Raw genomic sequence first — 21,759 nt, 5'->3', positions numbered from 1 at the left:
AGTGGCCATACCACTCCGTTACTGTTGGTTTGTTGGTTTGTTTTTTTTTTAAAAAAAGGTATTTCAGCCAAGGTTTCTACACACACACTCAGTATTTTACCCAACATTTGCATGTTACAGGGAATACTGCCTCTGAAATGAGTAATTCCATTTTTCATTACAACAAACTACATGAATCTGTCAAAAAATATCAAGCCAACAAAGAAGTGAGGAGTCTGCCATATACTATCTAATAACTTGGCATGATGCCTGGTTTAAATAAGTCTGTATCCATTGTCTAGGTAGGATATTGTATGTTCCTTTCAAGTTTTTTCGCTTTATATAAAAGTCAAATACCAATGATAATAAGATTTAATTCGTTTTCAAAAGAAATACTAAATTACAGTCTTTAAGTTTCTAGCAGCTTTTCCAGTCCTTCTGCATTGGAAATAAACTTCGGAACCCTCAAATACTTGGTGGCAAATTTTGTTCCAAAGTGTGGGTCTCATGGCTAGATGTAGTTGGATAACCATTCTTCTTTAGATGATGCCTTGTTTAAGGAAAAGGAGATTGCAGTATCAGGGCACAAAGTTTCTTGATGAGGAATTGAGACTGGCCAGAAAGGGGGCTTTTTAAAAGATCTCTTGCAAATTGTTCCATCTAAGATATGGACATGCTTATGTTAACAAAAAAAAAGACATACTGTTTTATCTGATGAGTGGCCAGCCAAAATTAATTCACAGAAACCCCTTCCTAGAACAACAGGCATCTCTTAATGCGTAAGCCACCGGTGGGGGATGCATTCCATGTAATACGTACCTTAAGAAAAAAAACCACAGGAAGAGCTGCTCACTTTCTCTCCTTTGGTACCTTGAAAAATCGAGGTACGTTAATTTATGTTAGCACATTCAGACCCTCAGAATTCACTTAGTGATGAAAAAGATAAATGCATGGCTGCTTGGGAGCTGAAATACAATCTTTCTGAAAAACAATATTGTAAGGGTTTTATACTTAGGAACAATACTCTGTGTTCCTTCTTTTGCCGTGTATTTTCTGATCTGTTATATTCTGCTGTTAATATTTTATGAGGTGATGGGAAAGTTTGTTTGTGCGTGTATTTTGCTTACGCTGGACTCGTGTTATTGGCTGTCAGCTTTGGTCTTCAGCTGTTGGTGATGCAGAGAATTAATGGCGTCTTCAGCCCAGGCATTATGATAATAGAGTGCTTGAGGATGCACCATCACCACCCACATGGCTCAATAGCTCATACTACCAGTAAGCTCTTTGCCCTTTGGATTGTTGTATTAATAATATTCATATTTTGTATTTTGGTAGTTTAAAGTTCGCCCCAACGTGCCTAAATAAAGACAAGTTGTTTGAAATGCAGCAAGAGGAAAGGGCAAGGAAGACATATTTTCTTTCGGGGAGCATCTCTCTTTACTGGTGGCGTGCTTTCTACCTGTTCAAAAGCGAACTTCAAGGTGACTGATCGGTCTCAGCCAGCCTGAATGAGGGATTACATTTTTAGAGAGCTGCTACAGAGGAAGGACTACAGTAACTACTGTCAAGAGGATATTTTACCAGTGAACTCCAAATAGCTGTGCTGATTTAGCCTGGCTGCCGAGCTGGCCACACACCATTTCTCCTTGTTCTGTTGTTGTAGTGTTTTGAGAAGAAGTAGTGAAACTGGATCTTGGGAAACGGGAGTGGAGGTGCTGAAAACCTGTATGCTGTCTTTTTGTGTCCAGGATGGAAGACAGGAAGCTAATGCTGAAGGAGAGCATAGATATCAAAATGATATGAAAATAGGGTAGATGGAAATTGAAAGGTGGATCAGAAGGGAATAGGACAGGTGGGTTACTTGTCACTGCATACAAATAATGCTAGGAAGTTGTAGGGAAGGGATTCAGTGGTTCCTCTCCTCCTTTCTTGGCTAACCTTGCAGACAAGCAAGCCAACCACCTCTGTGGAGCCACTGAGGATCCACTCCCAATTAAATTCCTGAACATCATATGAGCTGTGGCTCCTCTGAGGACACAGGGTTTGCACAGTGTGGTTGTGGTGTGTCAGATGATGGACAATAATAAAAGGTGCTAGTCCAAGCAAGCCCATTCCCACGCCTGACAGTAAAGGGCAAAATACAGAAAGCTATGAAAGCAGCCACATCCCAAATGTGCAGGACTTCAGCTGCTGGTGCTTAAACAGGCAGCCTGCCATGACAGCTTGAATCTTAACGTGTGACTAGGTACCAGCTACATACAACGTTACATCCTTTGCTCTGGAAGAGGGCTTAGTTAGGGCTGTGTAGCAGTCACTACTGAGCAGAGGAATATGGTACAAACCACACAACATTTTTGCACGCAAAATGCCCTCACAGGTAGCAGTAGGAATGATTTGCTGCCTATCCAAGCTCTGAGAGACATCAGTGAGGGTTTGGGCTTTGCAGCTTGCTGGGTGAGGTCCTTAATACCTCAAATAAAAATAAGAAGTAGTATGAAACAATCAGTGCAACTTACTGTTAGGAAGGCTTCCAGTCTGTGCATCCATGGCTGTAAAATAACAGCTTAGTGAATAATGCAAATTTTTTTCCGCATGCTGCAAGATAATCTGCAATTAGGATCAAGTTTAGGACAGAGAAAACAGAGGACTAGGTTGGGTTCATAGGAGTGGAAGGTGTAAAAAAGCCTCTTGATGTTTTTTCCTTGATCCTTGTAAAGCCTTGACTCCAGGGAAATTCTGCTTTCCTGGAGAAACCATTCCTTTGAATGATGGTCTTTCTCCACCACAGAAGCTGAAAAAACACACACACAAAAAAAAACTTCTCTACCTTCCTCCCATCCCTTCAGCCATACTGACTAGTTGGGCAAACAGAGCATGGTGCTCTGTTGTGTACTTTAATGTGTGGGAGCAATTTCCTATTGTGTTTCCATCTAATAAGGGAGCTCTGGGAACTAAGCAGAGAAAATACCTACCAGCAGGCTTGCTGGAGCAAGTAGCACCAGCTCCCTTCACAGCCAGCCCCCTGCCTCCATGAAAGGGCAGGGCCAAAAAGGCACAGTCTGCCCCACACCTAATGAGCTACATGACTATTTTCAGCTGCTGTTAAATCATTACTGTCTTCTGTAAAAACAACTGAGAACTACAGCAGAAAAGCTAATGGCTCTAAGATGGCCAGGCTGAGAGAAAACAGAGAGTCCACAGGAAACACCAGCCTGCCTGACAAGGCATCTCTCTAGTCTCCAGCCTCCTTAAAAGCAGTCGTTTTCACCATTAGGAAGTAGAAAATAAGTATTTCCTATCCTGTAAAAACCTCCTTAAAAAAAATTGCTAGATCAATCTCTTGCACTGCAAGCTTTCATCTTAACTATTTCTTGCATGCTGGAATGAAAAATTAGCCCTTCATCTTTCAATTCCTGTGACCATAGCAGCAAGTTTCTCCTGTTGACGGTAGACAACAGGGGCTTTGAAGCATTTTCCTCGTTTGTTTTTACATAACTCTTAAGCCATTTCTGCTTTGGATATATTTTGTTTCTCTTTATCCCAAGAAAGTTTCTACAGAGTTGCAGTTTTTTAATTGACAGGTGGTATTTTTTCATTGCAGCAATACCACTTTCAGTGTACAACACAAAATCTGTAAGATTTTTTCATCAACAGTGCTAGTGCATTTTCTTCCCTTTAAGAATAGTTCTGCAAAAAAAACCAAGCCTGCTAACCATCTTAGGAGAAAGAGTAAGCCAGTTCTAATGATCTCCCAGGGAAAACAACAATGCAGTGTATAATGTCATCTGCTTCATCTTTAATTATTATTTAACTACTCTACTAATATGCTCTTAAAGTGCACTCTATTGGACAATTTCAGATGACTGCTTTTATTATGTGAGCTTTTTCTTCCCAGCACCCCAGTGGTTTTAGTGGGTTATTAGAGAGGAAGCGGGTTATTAACAGTTGTGTATAACCAGAGCTTCCTCAGTGTTACAGGCAACATTCAGCTGGATGCAGAGGAGACTTTATCGAATCAGAATGGAGGTGGGAGCCCAGAAGAGGGCTGGGGAGAGTCACTTGTGCCTCAAGCAAGGACTGGGAGGATGAGGGAGGTGAATGGTGCTCTTCAGGGCCGCTGGGATTGTACATTGGTGTAAGTGCAGAGAGGGTTACCACATCTATTCCCCACCTTCCCCTCTCCCACTCCCCTCCAAAAAAAAAAAGCCAATTAGTTATGCCAGAACAGTTTTCACCCTGCACTTGCACAAGAGCAGGGCTCCAGGTGTGGGCAGAGGTAGAGGGACATGTGGCTTAACGTTTTTCTGAGGGCGCAAGAGATGAGAGGACTTCCGTTACCAGGAATGGCTCGCTAAGTCAAGGTTATTACAAGGTTAATAATGAAGTAATTGGGACAAACTGCAAACGATGCTCAGCACAATCTGCAGTGACAGAAACTGCTATTACGAATTAGAATCACTAAATACTAAAGGAAACAACATCAGCAGCGAGACCAGAGTGACACAGCCAAGTTGTTTATTAAGAAAAATCAACAGCTTTGGGATTCATGGAAATCACTTGAATGTGTCCTCTTCTATTAATGTGCTTCAACAGTGAAAAATATAATCTATCTCATTTTTTAGTGCTCCACTGAATTTTTAAAATAAAAATTGCCTTCAGTTGTTCATCACACTTTGCTCCACAGTACTGGGGAGAGAGCAAGGCAAGCGAATGAAATAATCTGAGCTGCTGAGGTGAGCAAGGCTTGCAAAGCTGCAGCTAAAAGCATCGTTTTCAAGGGACATGCTGATACGCTATGGACAGCATGCAAACACAGAGGCAAGCAACAGCGGAGTGAAAAATTATACTCTGAAAACTGGGGCTAGGAAGGAATGAGTAGATTGCAGGACGAATTGAGTAGCTGCTTTTGAAAAACCTTCCTGAGCAGCACATCCTCCTTCAGCATTATTAGTAGTGGCCTAGAAGTGGTGGTTCCCTGCTTTGCAGACCTGCTGAGGGGGGTAATGAGCTAATACACTGGGCTTCTTACATCTCCAGGACTTCTTATCCCTCTGCCTCCTTAGCCAGCTGTAAACTTTACCTTGTTCTGTTTTCACTGGGGTTTGAACTTTAGCTGAGAAAAAGAACTCTAGATATAATTAATTCATCATTCTTTTGGCTCTTCTCAAAAACCAGCAGTGGGGTTTGATTTTCTTGTTCATTTAGAGGCTTGATTTTTGCCTACTAAATTCCTGTGTAATAGGAATCTAATTGGAAGCTGAGATCAAACTGGCTGTTGAGTATGGCCAGGATAAGAGTAGTGACTAGCATTGCAGGAAGGAGCGTTAAATTAAGCAATAAACTGTGCTTTAGTGATACGAATGCTAGAAAAACTCTCACTTAAACAAGACTAATAGAGCACACTTGGTGTGCCGGGGGGCTGGCACTCTATAAGCAAACCTGGCAGGCTTTTGACCTGGGTGTTCACTAGTGTTGGAGACCAGTAAGAAGACACATTGAAAAAAAAAAAAAAATCCCACAACACTAACAGACATCATCTCTGCGGTGTACATGCTTTTATTAATAATGTGATAACAAGACATTACAAACATTTGATGTCAAGGTGACCTGTATCAAAGGTGTAACCTGGAGGCATGAGTATTTATTAAGAAACACCCCCAACACCCCCCCCCAAAACAAGGTTATGTCAACTCACTTACTGGCTTCTGGACCTGAACCTTGTTGGGGGAGTAGGTAGTCTAAGGGGGTGGGCTGCTTCCTGCTCTGTAGCCCTAAGAGGACTAGCAAAGACCTATACGTGTTACTGAGATCTTGATGCAAACATGCTGGAGTGAGTTTGAGTTGGAAAGAAGCAATTTTTTTTCCAAACTTCTCATTTTGTTTCATTTAACAGATAGTAAAGTTAGGGAAAGTTGAATAGTGATCTGTAGAATTTTTAGTTTCATGGCGTTTCTTAAACAACAGCCTCGAAATTATACTGCTCCACTGTCCTAAGCTTAGAAACAGAGTGGCCCCCAAGAGGAAAAACACAGTTTATGGTTAGTTTTGCTGCCTGCGTTGTGCTAGGTGGGTGCACTACTGTGCAAAACATGGTAATAAATGACATGGAGCAGCAGCAGAGAGTCTGGAGCCGCCTCATAATGGCAGTGAATGGCGCATCATGGAGTTCTGGCATTTGAGGGAGCCCTTTCACCTTAGGAAATACAAAAAAACATACCAAAGGATCCACAGAATTGACAAGCAAAGACATCTTGAGTAACGAGTGGAGTCTGTGAAAACTTAGTGACATGGCAAGGAAGACAAGTTAGATTTTTTTTTAAAAGAAATCGGTCCAAGTGGATTTTGGATTCAAATAGATTCAGAAAAATTTACTTTCAGTAAGTACCTTACAAAAGCCTAGTGGTGATCACAGACTAATAGCACTTATATTCATTATATACTTTGAGATATAGTGCAGCCATTTAGCAAGTAGCGTACCGGCAGAGTCCTGCTTTTAGGACTCTACTGTCATAAGAATACGTAATTTAAATCACTACAGTTACCTTGCAAAAAATCTCATCATTCCTAAGATTCAAGATATGTGTATGCGCATTTCACACTCTGATCTCAGAGTTATGATATATTTTGTATTTGTTCTTTTATGCAGTGATTAGAAAAGTTTTTTATTGTTAGTATCTGATTTATCTGGCCTTCCAAATGTAACAGTCAGCAGATTTATTAGGGCTCACAGAATAGAGTAGGAAGCAGAACAGATTAATGTTAATGTTTCAAAAGGCTTTTAAAGAGCTATTATTACTGCTATGTTGCAGTCAATGCTTTTTTATTATTATTACATCCGTGTTGTTAAAAAACTTCTTGTGTTTCATCAAACATTTTCAAACTCACATTCCCAAGGCTGGGCCTTGGGGAATCTTCACAAGGGAGAGATCTTTACATCTTTCAATCTAGATACAAGTTGAGGGCCCAGACTCTCAGCTAGCATCAAGCAGTCCAGCTGATTTGATCATGGTGTAATGATGCCAATAAAGCATCTGACCCCATAAGCCATGTTTAAAAAGCTGTATGCCATAAAATAGATGCAGTTTAATATTGGCCACCTTCGTCCCTGGTGAAGGAACACCTAAGCCCAGTGAATGCAGTACAACTTCAGGCAGGTTGCCGCATTGCATCCTCCTTTCCAACGACAGCACAGTCCTGTAATGTATCACTCAAAGTGCTCTGCTGAAAACTTGCCAGTATAAAGACATGATGTCACTGCAAGATAATGTTGGTTTGTTTTTTTTTTTCCAACTGTGTGCTGCTAATTCATCCAACAGCCTCTTCAAATAATTTAAACAAGTGTTATCTTACAGATTTAGAGAAAAGCAAAACAATTATTAAATAAGTGGGGGGGCGGGGGGGGGATGAAAAATCATCAGAAATTCAAGACAGGAACACAAAAAGTGGCAGAATATTAGATTATTTCTCTGCCCCTAAATTCACTCATGACTTGAACAGGATGGATTCTTTTCTTTGCAGAACCTTTTCTGACAGCTGCATAGATTTCTTCTGGTTTCTCTCTTTTAATTAGGGGCTTCTTCTCTGGAGCCTTCATTCTCCACATCACAACAGGGTGTCGTGGGCCAGTAGGACTCTGAATCTTTATAATCTTTGTAGATGCAATATAGGACATCTTCACTGTCTGCACCACAGCATTCATTAGATTTTTGGCAGCCTGAATTAGTGAAGTGACGCTATCCAACTGTGATGAGAAACAGAAACATTAGCCTAGGAAGCCAGTCTGCTTTTAATCACAACGTCCTGAGGAATAAGCAATGGTTAAAAAGTGAGACTAACATACCAAACCCTCATTTCTTTGTTTTCGCTTGGTGTGTTTGATCATTATATTCATGTTCCAGTGCTCAGACTTAAAGCGATACACAGAAATTTGTGCTGGTGGAATATAAATGCCTATGTAGATAGTGTTTGGGTTTTTTTTTTAAACGTGAATTCATGATGCTTGTCTCCAGGGCATCATTGCAATTACTGCTGATGGGTAATGAAACCACCTCAAAAAAAAGTGCTATGGAAATGTGACCTGTTACTTCCTTTGTATCAGCCCTAGCCAAATTCTCTGGCTGCTCCCGTCACATTCCAGGCTCCCACACGTGCTCCTGAGCAGTGTAGGGATACTGTGAAGTGGCTGGCTTTCTCAGAGCTGCGGAACCTAGTCTCAGCGTCCAAGATTTTTAAGGGTAATTAAGAGCAGAACAGCACAAAGAAATTGCAGTGACTGTGTGGCCTCTCAAACTGTTTGAGGAACGCCACCCCAACAGGCAGAATGAGTAACATGCTAAACCGCATCACCTACTATATCTTCAACCACATACTACACAGGCATGCAAGTGTTAAAGCAAAGGCATTTTTCCATCCATACTTGTGGAAATGGGAAATAGTGCATTAATTCAAACTGAAAATTTGCTAACTGAAACAAAAAAGACAGCTTTAATAAGCGAGCTGGCTCTGCCGTCCTGCGCTGGGTGTAATACAAGCAAACTCGCTGATTGCACTGCTCCCTTCATACGCTTGAGGCCTGCACAGTGTCTGTCGGCTGAAGGCAGAGCGTGCTGGGGACACTTACTTAACTAGCTTCGTTACCTCCTCAGCCCCAAGGACTTTGGAAGCCCTGCCAGAGGCTGACTTGCTTACCAATGCTGCATGGTGCAAAAAGCAAATATGAGCCTATGATGTGTGTTGAGTAGAGGCATTTTATTCTGTTATCCCCACCCCCCAACCCCCCCCCCCCCAGTGATTCTTAAATCTCAAACTGTAGGCACAACTCTGGTGCGGCATTGCTGTATGCTGAACAGAGTTACTACTCTGATGGGGAGAGCTACGACCCTGGGGGCCATGGCTTGACAAAAGCCAAGAACAAGCACAAGTATTTGGCAAAAGACCCGATGCCTGCAATGGCCATCAGTATTACTTCAGCCCTTGGAAATGAGAAATCACAGACTGATGAGGCTCAGGCTCGTCCTTTCAGAAGTAACAGGGATAACAAACACACGGAAGGGGAGGTACTGTTGGGGACGTGGAGGGGGGGGGGGGGGGGGGGGGGGGGGCTCTGTCCAGGTCTTGTGGTCATAAAATGCAAGAGCAAAGAATTGCTCTGTGTGTGTTTGCTACAGCTGGGTCTAATGTTAGGCACTGTACGCCACCCTGGGCACTTCAGAAGGTATTGCCACACAACCAGTGCACTCAAACAGGAAAAAAATTATACTATTTTAGGTGAAATGAGTATATTATTTTTAGTCATATGAGAATTTTTTTTTTTTTGACAAAGTTGACTAACAGCTGAATGAGGCCATATTTCTTTTTGAGCACAGTGCTTTTCGTACCATTAAATTTCTTTTGGATTTATTTACTTGAAATAAAGACTGTCTTACCCTTCAACTTAAGGTAGCATTGGTATTGTCGTACTGCTAGGGACACATATAGGGCATAAATAATCTTGGTGACCTAAACGAGTAGCTTTTTACTGTCACAGAAGACACTGCACCCCTACTTAATTAGAAGGCTGACAATTTCAATTTGAAAAGGAATCTCCAGTCCGAATACCTTTAAGAAAGCCTTGGTTTACATATTTATTATCTACTATTATTTAGTATTTATTTTGAAATATTTATTATAAATATTACTTAAATAAATTTAAGTAATAATGATATCCTCCTCAAATCAGGGAAGAGGAGTGTTGAAAGTCAAATTTACATCAGTGTGCCAGGATTAGAACAGCTTTGTTGGTGGTGTTTGGTTTGGTTTTTTTTGGTTTTCTGTCCCATATATGAACTTCAGATGTGAGATGGTCTACTTATTTTCTAGAGTGTGTGCCATGCGTGTGTGCAAATGTGCGCGCGCACACACACACACACAGAGAATGTACTAGTGTGTGCGCACACACTTACACACTCAAAGCACTTTTTTTTCCAGGACTATTTGTCACTTGCATATACGCTAGCACTGAGGAAGCCCACTATGGTGTGGATGTAAAAACAGTAGGCTTACTCTATAGAACTGGAGAGGCTACATTTCAACTTCTAAACATCCTCTTTGTTGAAACATTTGCCTTCCATAAAAGCAATGGGAAAAGGGCCGTCGGTTTTAGTGCGAGAATGAGCTTGTGCTGTGCCATCCAGCCCAGCTGCAGTGTCTTTTGTACTATGCAGCTTTGCAAACTGAGTTGTTTGTTAGGAAAGGTTCAAGGTTCATGAACCTTTGCCATGTCACATGAACTGCTCAGGTGAGCGGAATGTGTGAGTGTCTGTCTGCATGTTGAGGGTGTAACACTACACAGACACACCCCCCCCAGCATTAATAAAAATGTGATGCATTTTTGGACACACCTCTGCACTGGCAGAAAAAAAATCCTCCAGTTAGTATCAGGTTTACTGCATCTTTCCAGAAGTGTCAAAAAAACCCTTACCAGTTGCCCCTCCTCCTCCCCCCCCCAGTTAAAATACTTTGAGGACTGGCTGAACACACATATAAGAGTAATAGTGAACTGAAATTATCTCTGTGCTCCAGGAAAAGGTGTAAAATTTACCACATGGCCTCTAAAGTTCATTCCTTGCTGCAGCAAGTGAGCTTTCTAGAAAGGATTTCCAGTTTATAATAGTCATGTAAACTTTGCATGGCAGTAATTTAATGTAAGATGGCAGGTATATTTGGGGGCCTGTGATTTATAAACTTAACTTTGAGGGGCCTGTAATTTTAAACTCAACTGTAGAGAAGCAGGCTGCCTAGCCACTGTGCTAGGTTTAGCAGTATAATATGGTTTTTTTGTGATACTATTTGATGTGAAGTGCAAAGCACACAGTGACCTCCAAGCCTAAAGCTTATTTCAAATGCTGCTTTTAATCCAAACATGTTATAAACTTCCAGGCTGTCAGTAAGGTGTTCTGCTCAGAGGCCTTGTCATTACACTCCTGATATGTCTTCAGTCCCCAGAGTATCCCTTTTTCTAGGGAGGCTGACTAGTGATGTAGCATTAGCTCACTGGCAGATGAACTGATGGCCTGGCTAAATTTCAAACTGCTGAATACTCACTGTCACAATAGAAGGTTAGAAGGGGTTTGGCGGGGGGGGGGGGGAGGAGGGAGATAGGAAGTTTCATATGAACCTTTTTCTTTCATGCTAACCAGAGGGATTAATTACATGCAGCGCACGCACACACGCACACACACAGAGAAAATTTTCATTATCTGTTGTTTTCTGGAACAGCTGACAACACTCTGATTCAGAGAGGGCAAAAGAAAAGGTGTGTATGGGCTTAAGGCGCAGGTTTTCTCTTGCAGTTGCTCAGTGACGTCAGTGTCTGTAATCCTTCCACTTTAAGTGTCTTGGAGTTGGAGCCACGGTAGGAAGATGGCAGGCTGGGCAGCAAGCTGGGCTGGGGTGTCAGTGGCAGGTCTAGCGACTGCTGCTCCGGGAGTAGGGAGAATATAAATCTGTTTGCATGGAAGGGAAAAAGCCTCTAGAATAAATTGGTAGCAGCATCCAGGCAGGATGTAAGTCCCAAACCTTCACCCAGTTTTTATTGTGACTCTAGTTTATACTGTGAAATACGGATAATGAAGTGGAATCCTTTCAGGAGACTGTTACAGCTTACTTGCCCTTGCTCGTGGAAACAGAACAGTTAGTAGCCACCTCATGCTGGCATCTGTAGCTCCTTTCACAAAATGGCTGTGGCTGTGGAACAGCACACAGCTCCTTCGCCACACTACTGTGGTCAAGAGAACTACTTTTTATTTCTTAAACTATAATCATATATATCTACTATAAACAAATAATAAATAAACGTCATGGGTCTCTAATTTAGATGAGGTTGTAATTACAAATCAATACGTGGCGTGTTAGCCTCATAGTTTGACACAAGCTCTGGGGAGTAGACCCCTATCAATTCCAGCAGTTTAAATGCTAAAATTCCGAAGACTGAATTATAAACCGAGTTGTACAACTGTACCAAACTGGAGTGCCTGAATTCCACCACCCCTTTGCCATGCCAGAGGAACTGAAGACCTGCCATATTATTTAAGCTCTACAACAGAAGCCCTGAGATACAAACAGGCTTGCAGAAACAGATACCTAAAACAAAGATATATAAAAAAAGCTGCTGTGTGCCTCCCTGCTGAAAACTAGACGACTGTTTAAATCTAAGGCTGTTTAAATCTAAGGCTGTTTAAATCAGGGTTTTTTTTCTGCAGTTACTGTATAGGCGGGGGGAGTTGGTGGTATATGTCAGGACAGGCAGCAATCACCATTAATTTTACTTTGCTCTTCGCATCTCTGCGTAGGCAACGAAATATAGGGAGCCTTACTGAACGCTGCCCTTCAGGCTATCCATGTGATCTGCAGTGTCTGAGTGTCCATGTTCCCCCTCAGTTTTCTGGATGCATCTCACACTAGTCTTCTATACAGAAAATGTGGATATTGTGAGGCAGGGTGGGAAAAAGGTATTTCTTAACTGCATTCAGAATTTTGGAGAAGCTTTTAGAAGATGTTCTTGGACACATACTACAGATGGTAAGAATCAGGCCATAATCTTTTTTTTGTCTCTAGAGAGCAGCTGTTTTTATACTGAAATGTCAGTAACAATATAGAGTTTGGTGTAAATCTATTGTTCTATAAATCTAACGTACTCAAGGACTGTCTTCACTCGGATGCTTTTATCTCAGATATTCAGCAGACTCTTCAAGGTCTTGTAACGTATCTAGGAAAACTGATGAAATTTGGCATAAATGAAAGACTGATAAAATATGCATTGAGCACTGACATCATTTCATTTAGAGAGCTGTAGCTGCAAACCCTTCAATGTGTAGCAAGTGGTACATAAAGATTCACTAGCAAAATAAACAAACCAACCAATCCCAAACTAAAAGCTGTTTTATTTGTGTGTGACTCCCACTTTTGCTCTTTGGGCACTTCTCATGGAGACAAAACGTTCCGGCCTCCATATTTCACAGGTCTGACTGCATCAGTCAAGACAGTAATTCATTAAAGGACTCAGGAACAGCATCCCTTACCAGATCTTTCCTCATTTAAATATGTCATCTGTCCTGTGAGCGTCAGTGCTTACTTTGCTTCCGTTGCAGAAAGAATACATATATAACCACTGTAACTTCGTATTGTGGTGAAACACTGAAGATACAGACCTGAAGATAGTAAACCTACAATCACCCAAATCCTGCCACCAACAAAAATCAGTCTGGCAGCACTCGTGCTGAAATCAACTCTCTCATCTCCAGCACTTGCATTCTGTTTCTGTAACGAGTCCTGTGTGCAAGTAAGCAAGCTCTCCATTGAAAGAGCTGAAGAAAAGGGAGTTCAGAAAAAAATGAATTTTGAAACTTTATTTTCAATTTGTTTACCTGCATTACCTTTTTCATATTTTTGTAAAATAATTTAATGTATTGGCAGTAGTAACAATTCATTACTAGAAGTTTAACAATATAATAACTGATACGGTCAGTTATTTTCATTTAATATTCAGAATGATTAAGAGAATAATGACTTAGAATTCAAAGAAACTCCGTCAAAGTATTTTCTGTTCAGTGTTGCAGAAATGCTTGCCTTGTCATGTGTCAGTAGGAGTTGTTTCTATAGCAGTTAAACAGATACAGAATTTCCTTACTCTCAGAGCATGTAAATAAGTCAGTCTCCCGCTCACATTCTTTGCATAGATTTGCAGACGCTGTCTCTTTGACATAAAGAACTGGCAGACAATTGCCCTCTCCATAAAGCTATTGGATAAAACATTTCTTGAGGTGTAACGTTCATGTCTGAAGTCTTGAATTTAAAATTCTTTTGGAAACAAGGTCAGTTATTAAAAATTTATCTTAATTGAACCGCTAGGTTTAAATACATTCCTAGAAGCAAATTTTATTTGTTACACTACACTGAGAGACTAAGACTGAATTTTTATTTCTTTGACAGCTGCTTCTGAAAATAACATGAATTCTACATTTCTATGAAAAGTAGTGAGCTTCCAAGTGCTGCATTTAAGGTAAGGAGTACTTATTACATTGTGCTTTTCATTTTCTTCCCACTTTTTTACTATGTGTAACGATTTGCTGTTGTGAGTTATTTCATGGTTCTTTCACTAAGGTTGCTATATAAAATAAAGGGATTTAATCCCTTAAGATTAAAAGTAGCAGAACAATCCAAACAGGTCAATTATTAAGAGTGAAATCCTGACTGCTGAAGATACTGGCTTTTCCTTGGCCTGGGCCAGGATTTTGACACTAGTTACCTGCCTTGTTTTCTGAGCTGAGGATGTTTGCATTTCCACAGTTTTTTCTCCACCCAGAACAGTGATAATTTCATTTTAATGAGAATGGAGATCTTAGTGTAACACTGACACCAGAAGATGGGTGTTCAAGAAAGCACAGGAAAAAGTTCAAGAGTTGGAAGCACTTCATTAACTACCATGTTTCTTCAGGGTAGTCAACTGCCAGATGACACACAAAACCTGTCATGGATTCAATCCTAGTACAGGTTATATATAAAATAAGCCAAAGGGAGACTTGCCATTGCAATTCCTTTTTTGCCGTTACTGTAATTGGAATTATTAAATAAAAAAAATTAGTGAAAATAAAATAATAAAATTTAAAATTTATTTTTTTTTATCCCATTAATAAAATCTGCCTTTACAAAGAGAAATTAGTACTATACTGTTTTAGAAAAAAACACTCAGAAAAGGGGTTGGTTTCCTTAATTTATATATTATTTTCATAAAAGACAGAATTATTTCATACTGTGACAGATGAAGGAAAATATAATACCAAAAGGGCAAAAGTGATCCCTAGATGTACAGACGTAGGAACAGAGAGCTTCTGCTCCATCTGTCTACTACCTGGGCAAAGCTGCTTGACTGCTCTTTTTGACTGGTCTCTCTGCCTGTGCCATGCTCTCCCTTTCGGATAGCAGAGAGATTTCATCCCCATTTGTGGAAGTCGTCTCAGGAAATCTGCCTCACCATTTGGGTGGGTAATCTGGGGGTATTGATTTTCAATGAGGTGAGTTTTCCTACAAATGTGGCTATTCCGGTGGTTATCTATGGCTGTCTGTCTATCTAGTAATTACATTATACACCTCAAGGGTATCTGGGGTTTGTTCTGCATTTTACCCGTTTTTTTCAGGTGGGGAAATTGAATCTAATGAACTAAATAACCAACCATTACCAGAATCTGCTTCAGGCTATGTAAGATTCAAAGAACTGAAATCGAGTCCTATAATTAGACCAGGCCCTGTGTCCAAGTTAAATGATAAACAACTTACATAAGTACTGTAAAACTGTTTCTCTGAAACACCATAATGGAACATATGCTTAGACAGGCGGTTAGCTCAGTCCCTCCCAAGTATTGCTGCTTTCACTTGCAGAAGGTTTTAAAAAAGGAAAGTATTTTAAAAAAAAAAGGTCCTTGAGAAAGAGAATAATGGTTTAATATAAATCCTTTCCTTGCTGTCTCCATTAGTTGCTTTAGTTTGTGAAGAAATGGGGTGTTTGCTGCAATAATCTTTTATATGCACTAAGGCTAAGAACTATAAAATACATCCTGATTTTGCTAATTAGCAAACTAATTATTATTAGGAAAAGTTAACTGTCTTGTAGTGCACATTACCAGTAATACTCCTTGCTGCTTAAAATTAGTTTTTCTCAGTAGATGCCGTTTAGAAAGCAATAGCAACTGAGCTGTCTGTAAGTAATTAACAGGGAAAAACATATCCCTTGCTTTCCTTCCAAAGGCCAGGAGTTTTCTATACACTCACTTACCAGCATACACTAGGCAAAAGCAGTGAAAGATGTAGTATTATTACATAAAAAAAAAAAAACCTACAGTGAAACGTTCCTGTTAACTCTCAGTAAAAAAAAAAAAATAATATACCAATCATAGAATCATTTTGGTTGGAAAAGACCTTTAAGATCATCGAGTCCAACTGCTAACCTAACACTGCCAAGTCCACCACTAAGCCATGTCCCTAAGCACCACATCTACACATGCTGCTACAGTCTGTAAGTGGACATATGTCGCTGTTCAAGTACGTCTGGTTCTTGAGAAGGGAACAGGAAGAGTCAAAGATAAATCAAATGAGACACGTGCACGAAAAAAACCAGTGAAACAGCCTTCAGTGCACAGGTAAGGCTGGCTAACCTGAGAGAGCTTTTTCTATGCTGTTTATCAAATCCTGTGATACTGTAACTCTGAGAACTCCCTCTTCCAGATTTCTGTCTCCTTTTTAAGGCCACCAACAAGCTTTGTCTCCCTTGCCAAATACAATATAAAATTAAATACAAGAAGATAATGACTATAAATAGCAGAAAACAGAATTGCCTGGCAGAAGTCAGAAGTGCAATGTTCACATATATGTTAATTTTCTGCCCTGTGATATAATTCTCTTTTTATTTAAAGGCACTGTTAGGAAATAAAACAAGCTGTCAACATGCAAGCCTATCTGTGTGCAGCACTTGTAAATGTATTATCAGATTATCTATGTAAATGATACTGTCAATCTGCATACTGCAAATGTTACCTCATTATTTTGTGCCTGAGGAGGCACAAATTAATTCTAATTAATAGAAAGAATTGTTCGTTTCCTGTTTAATCACCTAGTGAAGACTTACTGAATCGTCAACCATTTTTACTTGTGCAGCTTACAAACTGGTCATTATTTAAAAATTTAAGTATTGCATGGGAACATGAAAGACTAAATACTGATCAAGGAATTTTTAATGAATTAAAAAAGAAACGGCAGTGAATGAAGAATTGGAAGCTAATGATTCACACATCCCTTCCTCTTTTTCTGTACCTGCCCCTTTTATAACCAACATATCTGGGGCTCTGAGCATTACTGTGTCAGTGACTAGAATGAAGGTACCAGAGCTCAGGGAAGGCAGGTGTCCACATAACTGCAGGAGGAGACTGCAAGATTATATGGCCTGGAGTCCAAAAGCCACTAATTGAGGAGAGCAGTGAGGAGGAGGACCATCAGCTGGACACGCCCCGAAGCATTGCAACTGCCCCAGGCAGACTGGCCTATTTAACGTACACTAATGATATGGCAGGGGTATTAATTTTAATTAAGAAACATTCCAGGGGGAGTTGTCAGAGGAGTGTTACAGGGAAGACAAGGACAAGGACACAGGGGACACAGATGAAAAACAACTAAAGAAGATAATGTGATACAGAGAATGAATGACTATGAGCTGTGTTTGTGGAACACAAAGGCTTTTTCATATGCATGATGCTCTTTGTTGTCATGTGAGTAAGTCCCAAACTGAACTATGCTGGCAGTCAGCAGTACCTCCTCAGGTACAGCGCTTCTATAGATGAGAATCCATTTTCCTGGTGACAGAGATGCAGGTGCCCTTATACCATGGCACTGCTGACCACTGGTAGGTGATAGTAGTATATAAGATTAATCTGTAATGCCATTTTATGTCTACTTTACTTTCTCCTCCATAGCTTCATCCAGAAGATGATGTTGTGACTTAGCTCTATTTCAAGATGACAGTTCTTTCTTTTACAGATCTACAAATATGTGATAGAATAAGACTACATCCTCTGCTCTTCATCCCTCTATTCTTTCCTCTGACTTGGTCTTTAGGTGTCCCGGTTTCATTGGGATTTGGTTTCAGTTTGTGGCCAGCCATGGTGATCAAGGCTCTCAGCAGTTAAACCCAGGGCAGCTGACCCAGGCTGGCCCACAGGTGTATTCTATAGCATTAACAATCAAGTTCACTATAAAAGGGAGGGCTTGCTGGGGAGAGGGGAGGCTGGTTTTGCTCTCCTCTCTTCTGGCCTCTTTTTTTTTTTTTTTTTTTTTTTTCCCCTCATTGCTGATGATTGCTATTCCTGGAGAACCTGCTGCAACCTGTAGCTAAGTATACTTTTGTGTGTTTTGTGTTAGCATTTATATTGGTTTATTTTATTAAATCTGTTTAATTTTAACCCACAAGTCTCCCTCTTTTTCCCAATTTCCTCCCTCAATTGGGAAAGGGACATTGGGTGAGAGAAAAACTGTTATTGTTTAGCCTGAGGTGCGGGCTAAACACAGACATTAGGCTTCAATAGAGAATTCTTTTTCATGAACTGCTGCTGTTCTTGTGAGAAAAAAAACTTTAAAGTTCCTTGAGGCCGATTTAAATCCAAGATCCTTGTGCACAGTTGTTGTTGTTGGAGGAAGGAAAGCGTGGGGTGGATGTAAGTGCCATCTTACGCCCATACAACAGTGCTTTTATGTGGAGATTTGTGTCACCAGCTTTTGCTCAATCGTTCTCACTTTGTACAGCAAAATTGACTTGCCAGTGTAGAAGTTGATATTAACCATCTGAATGTGGAAATCTGTAATTTCTCACAGGAGAGGAGCTTTCCTCCTGAGCTCTTCTGTTTGCATACACCTATCACAGCTCCTGAGGGAGGCAGGAGATAACAGAAGGGAACTGCGAGGAGCCAACAACAGACAGCTGAGGGGTGACCAAGTGTCCGGTCGTTCAGTCTTGAGGAGAGAAATTGCAGGGCAACAGTGAAAGCAAAAATGGAGCAACTGGTAAGTATGTTTATTTCCTAATGCCCTTTCTCCTACACTTTTCCCTGTAGATCTTCCCTAGCCAGAGGAAAGATACATTTTTAGATATTTTGAGAGTCATGATTCTTCTACTTGATACATAAGAAAAACTTTACTACCTGTGAGGGCAGGCCCTTTTTTTTTTTCTTAATCATGCCTGATGTCTCTTTTTCTGATTCTTTATTAGAATAAACAGGTAAATGAGAGATCAGGACTGGGGAGAATATAATCCTATTCCAGCTACAGTTCTGACTCCTTGAGAAAAGCACTTTGGTATTGATTTTATGTGAGCAAAATCTGAAGATAGTGTTGCATAAATGATAAAAAAAGCCTTTTTTGGCTAGAAGAGTGAAATTCAGCTGCCTGAGCAGATACCTGACAGATAATCAGGGCACAGATGTTCTGTCCACGTTCTATACAGCTCCCAGATCTGTGTGTGTGTAAATGTGTGCGAGAGTGGGGACACAGAGAACCTCTGTGCTTTCTTATGCAGAACTTTATCACTTTTTCCAAGGCCAGCTCAAATCCTGAAGCCTCCACATGGACTTTCAAAGCCAGAGTTTGCTCTAGCTTTTAAAAAAAGCAATTCAATCATCAGCCATTTTGTATCAGTGAATTGCTCTCCCTCTCTGTTTATCACTTTTTCCATACAATGTTTTTTTAATTCCTACATTCTCCTAAAATTGAAGCAAGTCAAAGACAAATAGTTCATTTACATATAGATTAGGACAAGCCTTACAGGAAAGCCAAAGGGTTTGGTTGCATTTTCACATAACTGCAATTTTAATTCAAAAGGGACAGCTGAGCACAGTCAATCATACCCTCCCCTTCCCAGGAACAGACATTTAGACCAGTGAGAGATTTTTTGTTATTTTTTTATAAAAATTTTATATAACTGCCAATACCAACCAGGTATGTCTCCACCGACTTTAAAAGGCTTTGGTTAAGAGCGCAGATCTCTTGGAGCATTGGCTGGCAAGTTTTTCTCTCTTTTATAGGCCTAACCATATCACTCATTTTTTTTTAAAAAAAAAAAAAAAATACAGTCACTGTTGGAGCATTTTTCAAGATTGCTTTAACAGAATAACCACCAGAATTTACAGTATCTCACCTTGACTCCGCAAAACACTTCCGAAACTGTCCAGGACTCACTAATTTCCACTGATTCCAAGCTAAGCACCTGTTTAAGCATGTTTATTGAACTGGGACGGAGTTAAGCATTTATTTGAACAATTGCTTTCCTGAGTGGAACTTCTGGATACACACTTATATTAAGTAAGTCCTCATCCTCCATCCTTGAAATAGGATTAAGATCTATAGGCATCCCTCTGGGATTATGAATGAAGTCAAGTTTGGGTTTTTGCACCAGGATTATGTACTTCCCACTGTTGACAAACAGGTGTGGACTTCTATTGGGTGAGACCACTGGAGGTAGGTTACAGACAACATGGGGAAGTGGAGAGCATTGATAGCGGAGGACACATGCACAAACAATGAAATCTGGCTTTATTAACCCACACTGCTCAGGAAACTGATTGTAAAAAGAAAGAAGAAACAAATAATGAAGATAAACCTGATTCATTTACAACCCAAGTGAATGGTTGTATAGAAAGTATACATTCAGTTCAAAATTGCTTACCTGTAGATTCCAGAGGTTTAAATAAGGCCTCTGAATTTGAATAGTCAACAAAAAATCCTATAATAATCAGTGTTTCAAATCTCACATCAGCAGTTTCTGATTAGTTTATAAACCATATAAAATGTACTAATGGTTTTACTGATACATATATTCCAGGCTATGTGAATGTGAAGTTATCATAAAGAGAAAAGTATTTAAATGGTAAGAATGTGGGGTGGGAAGCTTTTGTTACCTGTTTTTTTGTACCATTTAGCAGACTTTGCCTTGAAATTATAATCCCATTATATCCCAGAAAAACCAAAGAATATGTGAAGGCATTATAGGAATGCCTGCGATCAGATCAGTGCTGAGGAAAAGTGCATAGAAGTTCCACAAAATCATAAACGGTGTCTTTTCCACAGCTAATGATAACGATTACTATTACTATTAGCTAATGATAATGATTACTTAGCTGTAACATAGCTAATGACTCTTAAATTAATGCAAAATCCAGAAATCTGCTTGAGAATCAAGTCACCTCACTCTTAATTTTCTTTATTTCTGTGGGGATGTAAAATGTCTTTCATCTTTTCCTTCTGAATTGGAAGTACATCTCTGGGGATTTCTTTTTATGTATAAACATACATAATAAATGCATACTCCATGGATGTAAGTAAAGGAACCACTATCTTAAAATGGGTTACAGTTCTTAAAACCAAATTACTCCAGAATAACAGTGAAGACTAATATGTTTTGAGAATTTAAAAGGAAGAAAAATGCAAGTGATTGCTATGCCTTCTAAGCCACCAGTCTTACGCTTCACTGTCTTAGATGCTCTGTGTTAGGTGAGTGTAAGAAAAAGTGGAGAATAAAATGAGATTCAAGACTACACTGGAACACTCACAAGGAGAGGAAAGCACAACTCAAATTTAAGATTTATTTTGATTAACAGAGTAATTTATACCATTCTTCTACTTACAGCAGACATGATGAGCTCTCCACCTAGGTTCTGGATTTCTGCTTTAACTTGACTGCAGATTTTGAGCTGATGGGAGTACAGCTTGATCTGTTCTAGGTAAGCCAACAAATCCTGTTTGCACGATTGGTCTGGACACTGAAGGTTCAGAAAAGAACAATTAAAGCATTTCAGCAACTTGTCTCAGACATCAGGTTAATACTTCACTGAGGAGTATTCGAACTGTACACAAGCGTAGCCTCACTCTTCACTGCAGCTGTAGCAACTTGCGTAGTTCATTCCTCTTGTGAAGCTTTTTAACAAAGTAATTGGAGAAGCTCAGAATAATGCTAAACTTCCCCATATTCTTATTCTTTTTATTTAAAAAAGCTTATTTTTACGGCTGGGCTTGCCTTAGCAATATTTCTAAACAAATTCTTTAACGTACAAAATAATTACTTTCCCTTCAATTCCTAAGAGGTTATGATTTCAAGAAGAAATTAATGAACAGTAATACTTAAGTAGGCAAATATAAACATAAATGCAGAGCAATGTTAACATTTATATGAAATTATGCTTTATCTTCTAATACAATCTATGTTTTTTT

General features: G+C 39.9%; 1 protein-coding gene across 4 annotated transcripts in view; it reads right to left on the bottom strand.

Annotated features, from left to right (window-relative positions):
- Positions 1-5,528: 5,528 nt before the first annotated feature.
- The window catches only part of CTNNA3 (catenin alpha 3), a 515,833-nt gene continuing 499,602 nt past the window's right edge, over positions 5,529-21,759 (bottom strand). For all 4 annotated transcript variants that reach the window (XM_068416489.1, XM_068416488.1, XM_068416490.1 and 1 more), the window contains 2 exons: positions 21,177-21,311; positions 5,529-7,720 (listed from right to left, as the gene is read on the bottom strand). In XM_068416489.1, the coding sequence (XP_068272590.1) occupies positions 7,433-7,720; positions 21,177-21,311 (423 nt within the window). In that variant the 3' untranslated portion in view covers positions 5,529-7,432. The remainder of the gene's footprint in view (positions 7,721-21,176; positions 21,312-21,759) is intronic.

Source organism: Nyctibius grandis, chromosome 20 (assembly GCF_013368605.1).
Source record: "Nyctibius grandis isolate bNycGra1 chromosome 20, bNycGra1.pri, whole genome shotgun sequence".
NCBI lineage: Eukaryota > Metazoa > Chordata > Aves > Nyctibiiformes > Nyctibiidae > Nyctibius > Nyctibius grandis.
This window is presented reverse-complemented; position numbering and strand designations above follow the sequence as displayed.